General features: G+C 44.2%; 1 protein-coding gene across 1 annotated transcript in view; it reads left to right on the top strand.

Moving 5' to 3' along the window:
- The first annotated feature begins 638 nt into the window (after positions 1–638).
- Positions 639–12,385, top strand: part of EFNB2 (ephrin B2) — a 45,420-nt gene continuing 33,673 nt past the window's right edge. Inside the window, exon 1 of the mRNA XM_065829672.2 lies at positions 639–1,830. Coding sequence (XP_065685744.2) covers positions 1,703–1,830 — 128 coding nt within the window. The 5' untranslated portion in view covers positions 639–1,702. The remainder of the gene's footprint in view (positions 1,831–12,385) is intronic.

Genomic DNA, 12,385 nt, shown 5'->3' with positions numbered 1-12,385 from the left:
CTCTGCGTGTCCAACTCCTCTTTATTTCGGGACGGTCCGTGGCTAATTGTCACGTAACCAAGTAAACTCTGAAAACTCAGAGGCCCCGTGGGAAGGGACCAGCCCGGGACCGGGCGCGGGAAAGCCCCCTGCCCCTCCCCACCCCCGGCGGGGCACTCGCAGAAAGTTGCGCGGGGAGCTCCGCGCCAGCGGAGACCCGGCCCCTACCCGCGCAGGGCCGGCAGCTCGGCTCTCTCTGGGGTGCTGCCCCCCGCTGTAGAGGAGAAGGTGCGGGGTACCCCCGAGCCCTCCCCGCTCTTTAAGCAGCAGTGTACTTGAAAAACGCTCACTTCTAGCAAAGATAGATTGGGGAGTTATTTTATTTCATTTTACTTTTCCCTCCTGCTTTCGCTCCGCGTGGGCCAGCTGCGCCTCCCGCCCAGCCCCTCCGTGACTAAGAGCGAGTGGGCTCTTCCCTCACTCCGGCGGCCGCCCGCGGCGCGGGGAGGAGAGGAGGGGGCGGGGGGTGTTACCTGCCGGCCCTGCTCGGCTGGGCTCGGCGCGGCCCCGCCCGCCACGGCGGCGGCGATAAGTGACACGCACGGCGCCCAACCAGCGCGGCGGCCCGGCGGCGGCCCTATGAGCGGCGGCGGCGGGGCGGCGGGGCCGCGCTTATATGGCTACGGCGGCGCGCTGCCGCCGGCCGCGCTCCTGCGCTGGGGATTCGCCGCGGCGGGGGCAGTAGTAGTAGCAGCAGCGGAGCGACGGCATCGCGGGTTGAAGGCGCCGCGGTGGGAACGGCCGCGGCTGGAGCGGCTCCTCCTTCCTTCTCCTCCGTGCTGGGCTGCGCGGTGGCGCAAGTCCCACGCCTGGCTTCTCCTGCCGCCGCGGCGCGCACTGCGGATCTCGTCAGGGGAGAGCGAGGGACGTTTTGACGCTGCGAACCCCCACCCGGGGCTTTTTTTTTTTTTTTTTTAATTTTTTTTTTTTCGTTCACTTTTTCTTCTCCCTGTTCCGCTCCGGGGTCTTTGCCGGCGAGAAGGACAGCGGTGCCCCTCGGGGAGGCCGGAGCCCTGCGGATGCGCCTCCCCGGGACCTGGGGAGCTGACTCTCGGAGTGGATTTATTGACTCGTGGCTGTTGCCGAGCTCCCCGAAACAGCCTGAGCTGGTGCCTGTGCGGATTGCAAACTGCAGGGAGCAGTGAGAGACACACAGGAGGAGCTTCCTGACGAGGCTGTTACACTTACCCTAATCCATTTATTTCTCACACCACCATTTCTTTTATTTTACCTTTTTTTAAAACTCCTTTTCACGCGAGCCTTAGACACTGTGAACGTGTATGGCGCACTGGATCCAAATGGGAGTTGGCAGTTTGAGTGGCATCTTCCAAGGCAGCCCGGAGACCCCCAGTAAGAGGAAGGACTGAGGCATTTGCATTTTTTGTTGTGTTATTCCTGTTTCTTCGGAAGTAGCTTGGATCTTACCTCGCAGGAGAATTTCCTACATGCGAGTGGCATACATGACTCAGTAGATCTGCTTACGTCTCTCACCAAGTGCATCGTCGACCTTTCGCGTGTAATTTTTTTTGTTACTTTTTTCCCTATTCATCGTCCCGGCTGTTGGGATACCGGGCACCCACCCTGCTGTTGCTGCTCAGGTGCGGGGAAGCCGCACGGCGGAGTTGGCGAAGCTCCGGGGAAGGACTCGGTGCCGCCTGCGACCATGGCAGCGCGGAGGCGAGACGCCTCCGCCTGGAAGTACTGCTGGGGAGTCGCGATGGTTTTATGCAGAACTGCGCTGGCGAGGTCCATCGTTTTAGACCCCATATATTGGAATTCCTCAAACCCCAAGTAAGTTTCCATCCCGCTCCTGCCCGCCACCTCCCCCGGGATGGGGGTGGGGGGGCTGGTGCCGCGGCTGCCGGGAGCCACAGTGACGGGGTGGGGGTCGCTGCGGGGGATTTCAGGCTGGGCCGACAGCAGGATCTGGCCCTCTCCGGGGCGGGTGGTCCGTGTCACGGCGGAGCTGCCCCCTCCGCCGCTTGCCCCTGGCGGGAGGGTCCTGGGAGGGAGGGGGAGCAGCAGCGGGATGGGACGGGGCGGTGGGGCCGGGATCGGGGCGGCGGCACTGGGCTGCAACCTGCGGGCCGGGTGTGGGCTCCGCTCCGGCGGAGCCGCCGCCTCCCCGGGGCGGGAGTAGCGGCGGAGGCCGGCGGGGCTGGGCCGCGCTGGGTTTCCAGGAAGGGGTGATACTCTTCAACTTCTCCGTCTGCAGATGCAAACTCATCCCATTGACTCCAGCGAAGTTACATCTGCTTATAACAGGGCTAAATTTGGTTGTGGAGTTGATGGTATCAAGGCACATGTCAGTGAGTAATGAACTAAGCATTACCCATCACACGACCATTTAGTGTCATTCTTCATTAACAAACCCAGGCAAAAAAGCACATGTGTTCCCAGGACTTCACTATCAAAGCACGCTCTTAAAATAGAAGCATATCTTTCTAAAAAAGCTTCTATACTCAAACATACAAAATTATTACTGTTGGGGAGAGGAACTTTTTGGGAAGTGGGCCGTCTTTCTAAAGAGAAATCTGCAGTCAGTCATGGAAAAACTATTTTTACTTCTCTTTTTGTCCCCTTTCATTTTTAAGATGCAAAATAAAAGTTGGCTTTATTCAGTTGTGAAATCCTTTGAACTTTTGTGATCAAAACCACTATTTTAGAAAGCAAAACTCTTCATAAGAAGGGTAGTATGTAAAGCATTTAGGAAGCCTTGTACTAGAGGTGGTTTAAAATAATTTATTTAACTCATGCTGCATATTCAATTATACATATTTAAAAGCAAGCCACATGCATTGCGTTAATTGAATTTAGAATTTCCCATTAAATCCAGTAAGTACACATATTGTTCTCCCGGGGGACTCTTTAGAGGAAATGTTAGGTGGTGACGAGACAAGAAGAATGGAGTATTTCCTGGATCGGGGATTAAATCCGTGTAGGTGGCAGGATCTCCAGGAGTTTGTGAAGATTTCGAAGTTTGCGTTAGGAGTAGCATCTCAAGTTTATCAAGTAGTCTTGTGTTGCAGTCATTACCTACCGTTGTTCCTGCTGAAGCAAAAGTCGCTGGAGATTTCTGCCAGTGTTTTTCAATAATGGACATATTTGCTGGATCTCTTTAAGGTTTCTTTACATAAAACTTTTCAGATCTTTCTTTAAAAATGAAAATTAAAAAAAATTGACAGGAATGCTGTGGGCTGGTTAATTCCATATTTTTATTTCTAACATTGTGTGACAGATGATCATTTCATGTATGCACCAGGTGGGAAGCCAGTTAAAATAAAATGAAGTATAGCTCCAGTTACTGGCTCTGCACTTTCATGATGCTACATAGTCAAAGCCTTTCTTTGGCTTAGGAAAGGTACGACATAACATCAGAGACTAAAGCGACCTGTCCGGTTATAAAGTGGTCTTCATAATGCTATTTGAATTTTGGAAAGTCAGAAGCTCCGAGCCGGGGTTGCATTGTGTGAGTGGGCCTGCTGTGCTGGTGGAAGACAGGCTGGGCTCAGCCTTAGAGGAAGGGGAAGGCTCTTGCATCCCCAGCCCTGGCTGGGTTTATGCCTACAGAGGTCACTCTTCCAGTGCAGAAGAGTTCGCAGCTCCGGCCTCTCTCCTGACAGCTCCAACCTGCTGTTGCTTTTTTAACTTAACCTTGGTAACATTTATTATTAGCCATCAGTGAAATGAAAGCATCTGAGCAGCTGAATTCAACCCATCTTACAGTGCCTGGGGATACCCTTCCTTTATCAAATACACCTTGTGTTTCCATCTGGATAATTCTAAACTATTTGACTATGAAAAAAGGTTTGAATGTTGTTAATGGTAGATCTAATGATAATATCTAATTAGTTTTTTCAACTTTAATGCACGCTTAAAAATAGGTTGTGCTGTTGATGTAATTTAGTTTTCTTGAGTGATTCATTGAGGCTTAATCACCACAGTGAAGAAGTACACTATTAAAATTAGTCTTTCCAATTGCTGGGGCTAGTGATTTATAGGACACTTGGAGGCCTGTAGTTTGAGGAAGCTTACAAATGCATTACCGATATTGCTGCCGGTGAGACAGCTCCACTTCCCTGAGCAAGATTTCCTACTAATTCTTGTCACAATTGTTTGCCTGAAGGATATGGAATAATTTCTCCTTAGACAAGGCTGTCCTCACTCTGGATTCAAGCTGAATGTTAGCTTGAGAAGTAAGCTGCTGAATGGATCTTGGCGTAGTATAATAATAAAGCTCCTTTTTAGGTTTGAAATAATAACTATCTTTGGTGCCAGCTAATTTATTCAGGGAAGCTGTGCATTTAACTCTATTGAAAGCCTCAACACATAAATCTTCTGAACAGGTAGGCAATTAAATGCTGGGAGAAGTTGTTACTCAGGTTAATATGAAGTATGAAATAATAAATTCTAGGTTAAGGTGAATGTATAAACTGAATTGGTTTTGCAGTGAAGTTTTGAGCGTATAATTTCTAGCAGGTGGCTGGGATGGAGAGCACTCAGTTGCTGTTCGAAGTCAGAGCTCCCTGCCCTGTTCTCCCCTTCCTCCCTTTCTAGAGATCTGCTTTTGTTACCTCAACCAAATCAGAAGAGGTGCGTTTTAAATGACGCACAGAAAATAATTATACCTGTGACTTTATTGCTTGGGAGGTTAAACGTTATTGTTGCAGATGGTTTTGGTAGACTTTACAGACTTCTCATCTGAAGAGCCTTAGATCTCATGATCTTGAAAACACAGAGAAAAATTGCTCTGTAGGCCTGACTCCTGTTGACACTTTTTAATGGGGGACTTTCTGCCTGTGTTGTTTCTGCCAAGATAAACAATGTGTATAGATAGGAGGATTACCTCAGTTTCACCTCACTAGGGCTCACCAAGGCGGTGCACACAGGACAGCACGTAATGTTATGGACTGCCTTGTAGTCAAATGGTAGAGAAATTTCATTAAAAAAAACATCGCTTATGTCTAAATGCCGCTATTCCCTGTGTGCTACAGGTCGGTGAGCCAAGCAGTTCCGCTTAGTGACATGTGGAAGGTTATCCTCACAAGTGGTGTGTTTGACACTGATTAAGTTAGATTATATAGCTGTTTTTCTCTGCTTCTGATAACCAGTTATATATGGGATATTTCACAGCCAGCCTCTCAATGAATGCTAACATGTCAGAAACTGATAAAATAAACTACAATTGATGACCCTGTTAAATGGTCTATTCAGTAGCATATAGACTAGTCTGCTTCTCATTGTATCTGGAATTCTTATTTTTGTAGGTAAACAAATGCACATTCACTACTGACTGAATAGCCCCTTGAACTATGCTCTGCAGTTTGCATTTGGGTTAATCTTGTCGGTTTTAATATAGAGAGGGGAAAAAAGGAGAAAGCACCAGGGGTGGAATTGTTAGTGCTTTCACATCCACATTCCTCACATTTTGTCAGGATGATAAACTGTAGGTAATGGACAGCCGTTGTTTCTCAGGACAGGCGAGCCAGCCGGAGCACAAAGAGCTCGCTAAACCGATATCTCACAACATGTTTGGGAGCCTCTCAGCTAGACAAGAATTTATTTGGGAGTCCTGTGTCATGGGACCGCACTTTCTAACCTCAGCAATTACAGCTTCAAGCTGAAGAAACAGGAGTGGAAGGTTAAAATGATTTAAACACATGCTCCTAAATTGTACCCAAAACATAGCTGTTGACACTTGGCATGCTAATACAAGCAGTGAGCAGTGGCTTCCAGTCCATTGATATCTCTGGCATTCGTAGCCAGGTCTCCCAAGCACAAGTGAATTAGCAAAATGAATACAGAACAAACTGAAGGCTGAATTCTTGAGCTGGTTGTTTTCCCCAGCCTTTCATACATGGAGTATAATTGCTATATTATTTATAGTCATTATCTTAAAGCATGTTATCTGTAAGCAGTGCTACATTATTTCACTTTGTTTAATGAAGTAATTGCCTTTAGAAAGGCAGTGACTAAAAGTCAAGCTAAAATCACTTAAGTTCTTTTTCTTCCCACACACAAGAATGCCTCCCTCTCTTTTTCTTTTTTTTTTTCATCTCCCAGTTTTATTGGAAGGAGATCACATTGCTCTAGGTGTATCACTAAGGATCGTCTCAAATTCGGCCAAGGTTCCTGTAATAGAAAGTCAGTGGAGGGCCTGAGGTGACTGCTGTGACACGCTGGCAAGGACAGGACTTTCAGCCCTGTGCAGTAGCCAGAGCCAGGGGTGCTTGCTCTTTTTTTTGTGGAAGATCTGGTCTTCATGTGTTGTGCAACCTGCAGTACTTGAAATTGCTTATTGCAAATGAGAAGAAAGTGTTCTTCTGAGAAAAAAAAAAATAGTGATTAAAATGGTATTCATGTGTGCCTAATGTCTGCTTGCTTTGGCTGCTGACATAAAGAAACCTGTTTTTCTGGTCATTTATCATACATCTACATGGATTTGCTTATGAGCTCATTCTTTGTGAGGCGTTGTGGAAACTTAAATAGGAATGCTAAACTGCTTGAAATATTTTGATGAAAATATGCAGTGCCACAGAATATAGACTTTAAACCAGAACATTGTTGTCTTGACCGAGGGGAGTTTTTTTGGGGGGGTGGGGAGGGAGCAGCAAAGGAGAAGAGTTTTGGGGGGGAGTTGCATGAAAAGCAGAGGAAGGGAGGATGGCAAAAGGACAGTGTTAGAAGAGCTTGGAAAAACTCCTGTGGCTTCATTGTCTCTCTAAAGCCAGGGAACACAAAGACAAATGCAGTTCAGCCTTTCTCCCATGATAGAAAATGTAAACCGTTGACATAGCTCCCATGTTTAACTTGTTTAATTCTCATTTTAAATTCAGTACTATACCAGCCGTGTGAACTCTGAAGATTTCTTTAGTAATCCATTTTGTAGTTCCGAATCAAAAACAAAGTGAAAAGGTCTGACACAATTTGCTTTTATTTTTAGGCAAATCAACCCTGGTCATAGTTAATAAGGGGATTACAACCCAGACTAGGTCTTTACAGATGTAATGTAAATCAAGGGCAGAGTATAAAGAAACTGATCCCTTTTGATTGAAGTATGGTAAAAAGGCATAGAGAAACTAGCAGCAGTAATCTGATTGTATGGCAATAAAACCACCATTTTCTGTCTTTCAGATAAAAATAATGTGGTAAATCCATGCAGTTCATAAGATGTAAAGGCAGATAAAGGGTGATGCCATGGCAACATATAGATTAGCTTGATGTTAGAAATGACACGTCTCTCAAAGGGGTGTTAGAAACTAAGGGCCTTGCTCCGGGCTGTAAGGTATTATGTGAGAACCGCACAAAACTTGGGGGCCGGGATTAGAACGCATGAAAAGCCTACTTGTGGCTTGGGATGGTTAAAGCAGTAAAGAAAAGATGCTCAGTTCTTGCTCATTGGTGGCGTATAATATGGTAAAGATAGATTTCATTTACTGCTTTCTGCCCAGACGGGGACCGATTAAAACTTGAGATGGCTGCAATTGTTAGGTGTGGAAGATTTTCCCTTTTTTTTAACTCCTGCCCTAGCAGCAGCCTTTCTGAAGAATTAGCTGCACTTGGGGTTTGTTGCCTTGATCTATTTGGGCTTCGGGCAGGAGCATGCTGGCAAGGAACAGAGAGCAGAGGGGATAGGTAGGACTGGGGTTATCTGGAAAGAAAACAGAGACCTTTTGATTTCAGCTGTGTTCTAGGCTCTAGTCTCCATCTCACACTCCATGGGAGCAGCAAAGATAAACACACTGCATTGTCTGTGCCTTGGCCAGGTGATACTTCAGCATCTCTTGTGTTTCCCATCCTGAAACAATATAAAAGAAAAAAAAAAACAAACACCAAAAAACTCCAACAAAACAAAACAGCATCCATTCCTATTTACCAATAAAGCTACAGATAACCGAATTCATCTGGCTGAGTCTCTAGGTGGTATTTATTTCCAAAAGGCAGGCTGCAATCTGGACATGAATGAGATAAGCATCTGTCTATCCTCCGGCCCCCAATCCACCCCAACTTAAAATCATTGGAATGAGTTTGCTGTGAGTCCTTTGGTTCACCCGGCCAACAAATTAGCCATTGTTTTGTCCTTTATTTTAAGCGATCCGTAGCTATAAAGGTAGTAAACTATCATTCCTAGTGCAGCTACTTGGATTTTCTTCTTGCCTTTTCTCTTAAAGAGCCTTCTAAATAGTTAAGACTTGCTTTTTTTTTTTTACCCAACTGAAAACTGTGAACACCCGCAACTTAAAGTCAGTGTTACATTGCAAATCAGGGGTAAGATTCAAACGAGAAATATTTACTTTATTGCCTGCTCATTCGTCTGCTGAGGGGGGAAGGAAAGCACTCTGCATTTGTTAGGCAGAGTCTAGACATAGGGGGAAAAAACACTGAAGCCTACAATAACAGTTGTGTCTTTCTGTAGTGGGAATGAGCCTGGGATGAGCTCGGCAAAATGGAATTCATGCTGTTTGTTTGGCAGTGGCTTAGACACTTTTTAAATTTCGCCCTCCCCCCCCGTTTTTTTTTTTTTTATAAAGATGTTAATTACATGCTTGAATTTATCATTCTTATCCTACCCCATAGTAAGCTGGAAAGCTTCACAGTTCTGACTGAAAAAGGAACTCCAGAACCAAAATTGTCAAGCTGCTTGATGCTGATGTGATTTAACAAATGAAAAATAAACAAGTGCATATAGGGAGCTGAACAGATTGGCAGAATATACGGGGCCTGAAGTGCTCAGATACGTTTCCTCTCTTGCAGCTTAACCTTCACAAATCTATATCAAAAGATCCAATTCATTTGCTGAAATTCTCCGAAGCGCAGGGGCACCCTCATCTAATTTACAGGCCGGTCACATCCAAGCACCTTGCATTCTGCATTTGACAATGATTGCTAATGGGCCATTCAACTAAAGTATTTGCTTGTTAACAGGGAACAGAGCATGATAAATGTCCAGCAAGCTTGCGGCCTCCTTCAGCTTTTCAAATGCAGACTGGTGCATATTTATGGCAGGCAAATGACAAAGAGAGAAGCTGAATTACTCTGGCCTTATGCTTTCTGTTCGAACAAGGGTTAAAGTAATTAAAGAAATAATGCAAAAACCGATGTCCTTTGTTTGCCCACCATTATCCAACATTTAGCTTTCGAACCTGCCTGTCATGTCACATTTCAGAAATGTACCAGATAAGGCTGGGGAGGTTTGGCAGGGCACGGGAAGGAGCGGGTGAAATTGCTTATGGGGTGCATCCCTCTTCCCATACAGAATCCTCTGCAGCTTCCCCGCTCCTCAAGTAAGTTTTCACTGACATACATTAACTCGAAGATGGACTTGAAACACAGAGGTTTTGCAATTTGCAGTTCTGTTCCCTAACTGGAAAAAAACAAACCAAAATCCCCAACGCCAAAAGAGTGGAGAGGCTTTGAGACGACAAGCACTAAGTATGTTTTCCAAGAGCCAAGTAGGAAAACAAAATGGCAGAACAAAAAGCAGTTTTGCCGTTGCTTCTCCGCCCCCAAGAGTGGGTAATCTCCAAAACTGAAACTATAAAGCATGGAAATTCCCTAAACTTGAAGTGTCTTCATTGTAAGTTTGATTTTTTGGTGTGTGTGTTTGTAAATTCATGTTTCATCTTAGCCAGATTTTCAGAAGTCTTCAGACAGACTTAAATGCAGAATTATAATGGATAGTTTTATGTTCTGTATTTGAAAATGTCATTTAGTATTTTATATTTCTAGTTGCAAGTAGATAAACATGTTCAAGGCTTCTGTGTAGCTCCTATTCAACTCCATGAAAATACCTGCAGTGATTTCAGTGAGTATTACATTAGCCTGCAAGGGCTTTACATTATAATCGTTTTTTCACTATAGGCAAAATTATAATTTTCTTATAATGAACAAAATCTATCATTTTACTCAAGGAAAGACAACATCCAGATTTTTTTTTTTTTTTTCCCCTGGTAACTGTGATGCAGAGAACTTTCCTTTGATGCAATTATATACATTGTCAAAGACAGCAAATAAGGGCAGGACCTCTATCTTTTTTGGCAATCCTTGCCAGCCAACACCCCGTGTTTATTGCGGTATCAGCATGATAATTATAATGCAGCTGATTTAAACTTTGATGTAATAGTCTATGCTTTCTTCTGATTTTACACGTAGGTTCTAAGCCAAAAAAGATAAAGGCTAGTAGAGGATTATGTTGCTACGTGAATCATTCCTGATTGTATGGCAAATACATGACTATAAGATCAGTTTTCTACCTGTAGTGATTTTTTAAAATGTCTCATAGCTAATGGCTAAAATAGGATTTATGAAACTTTATTTAGCAGGATTCAGACCTGTGTACACTTTAGAGTATAATCGTGTTTTACACATGTCAACAGAAAATGGAAAATTATATGGCTATTATATGGATAAGTTAGATGGTAGGATGGTATGTTAGGCTGAAAAAATATATGATGCTGCAAATGACTTCTCACTGTTTTGTTAGCTTTTATTTGAGTAGTGTGTTTACTTAGGTACCCAAACCGAAGAAGAGCGGTGGGAAAGGGGAACAGTGCACTGTAAAGGGAAGTGCATGTTAAAGCTAATAAGAAGGATTTAAAATTTATTGTTATTAGTTAAAGCCCAGTTGCAATTGAATGCTATTTTATTTTGGATTGGGAGTTCTGCCAGATTTCAGCCTGTCAGAGCTGAGAAGACTCAAATCAAGTCCAGGCCTACTTCTGCAGCAAACGGGAATCCTGGCTCCTTGCCTGTGGATTCATTTGGGAAGACCCATCTGGCTTTTGATGTTCTGCAAGTTTGAAGCAGTTTGTTTAAGGAACCTATGCAGCAAGCACTGGCGAAAGCACACATAACTGCGTTTCTCACTCTTCGAGTGGTGCAGTTTTGCATTCTCATTTTTGCTGGTGCTTGCTATCTGTTTACCTACTGCCTGAGCAGCAGTTAGTTTCTATACCTGACTGGATAAAAGTCTAAATTTGGAGTTGCGAGCACCTTGACTCCTTTTGAGGATTTGCAATCCCATAGCATTCACTGTCCACACTTCAGTTGCTTTCTTCATGTTTAATTAATTTCAGCTTAGTTCAGAAGCAGTCTAGCTTAATCACTGCAAAACACTTGACATTTAGGTTGTGGGGTTTTTTTTAGTTTTCTTTTTCCAAGGTATTTCCAAGCTGTATAGATTACCTGAACAGGGAAGGTCATGTTGGCAGGTAAGATTACTAGTCTGTGTGATAAATATTTTAAAAGAGATAATTTTTAGTGGCAATCATTGTTCCTTCTATCAGATGGGTTTCAGGCACTTTTTGAAGAAAAACGAAAACCGAATCTTCGTAAACGTGTCGCTTATTATAGTCTTTTCCATTCTGTGGGTCGGTCTGTGACAGCAAGGTGAGCAAGATGGCACTATGCTCCTAGGGCCTGACTCAGGAAACTGTCCTTATTCAGAAAAGCTCATGTTAAGCATGTGCTGAATACTGAATGTTTTTGCTGAAGCGGGACGAATTTAAGCTTGAGCTGTCTTGAACCAAGGCCAGAGTGAAAACATTTTTGGGGGTTAGACAAAGACACATCTCTCTGAAGCTTCGTTACTTTTTTTTTTTTTTTTAATGAGAAAATGATGTCAGAAGCTATGGCTCTGTCTAGATTTGGAAAGAGTCTCAATTTTTATGTAGCTTGCCCGTAGTCAGTGAGTTAAAATGGAGTGGTTGGAGCTCCTGCTGTCCCTGGCCATCTACTGAACCTCTCTGATGGACTCTCCACCTACGGCAGGGGTGTCCAGTCTAGTGATGTCCAGTCTAGCACTTCTGAACCTTTACAGGAGTTTTGAAACTATTTCAGTGTCAGTTCAGCTTAATTTGAGAGGCTCAGACCTGCAGGGGGCAACAAGCTGGTTCTTGGTAGCTCAAATACTGCTACTGTCTTGGAGGTGGCAGTGGCCACCCAGTTTTATTCTGATTCTGAAAATCAGTCAAACTTTTGGAAAAGTTTGTGTTTAGTGTAAGAATGTAGGATTTCCGTCCTTGCGAGAAGCTGAATACTGGGTTAAAAGTGAGATGCAAGTGCAGACTGATTGTAGATATGCCATTTGGATTTTTGCTTTATGCCATTTTCTCCCACCTCAAAACCATCTTTTTAATATAAAGAGAAAAAGGATGTGGTGTAGGAGTGACAGAGAATTGCAACTGGATTCTGAAAATCTTTGCATAACGATGATTTGCCAAAACAGGTTTGGTTTGTGATACAGTGCTGTTATTGATTTGGCATAACTTTTCTTGAAAGTTTTGAGTTAACAACTTGTTCTGCTTCCAGTGTTTACTTATGCAGGCAAATGGTATGCAGTAATATA

This window comes from Patagioenas fasciata, chromosome 1 (genome assembly GCF_037038585.1).
Source record: "Patagioenas fasciata isolate bPatFas1 chromosome 1, bPatFas1.hap1, whole genome shotgun sequence".
Classification (NCBI taxonomy): domain Eukaryota; kingdom Metazoa; phylum Chordata; class Aves; order Columbiformes; family Columbidae; genus Patagioenas; species Patagioenas fasciata.
The sequence above is the reverse complement of the archived record's forward strand: the minus strand, read 5'-3'. Positions and strand labels throughout refer to the sequence as shown.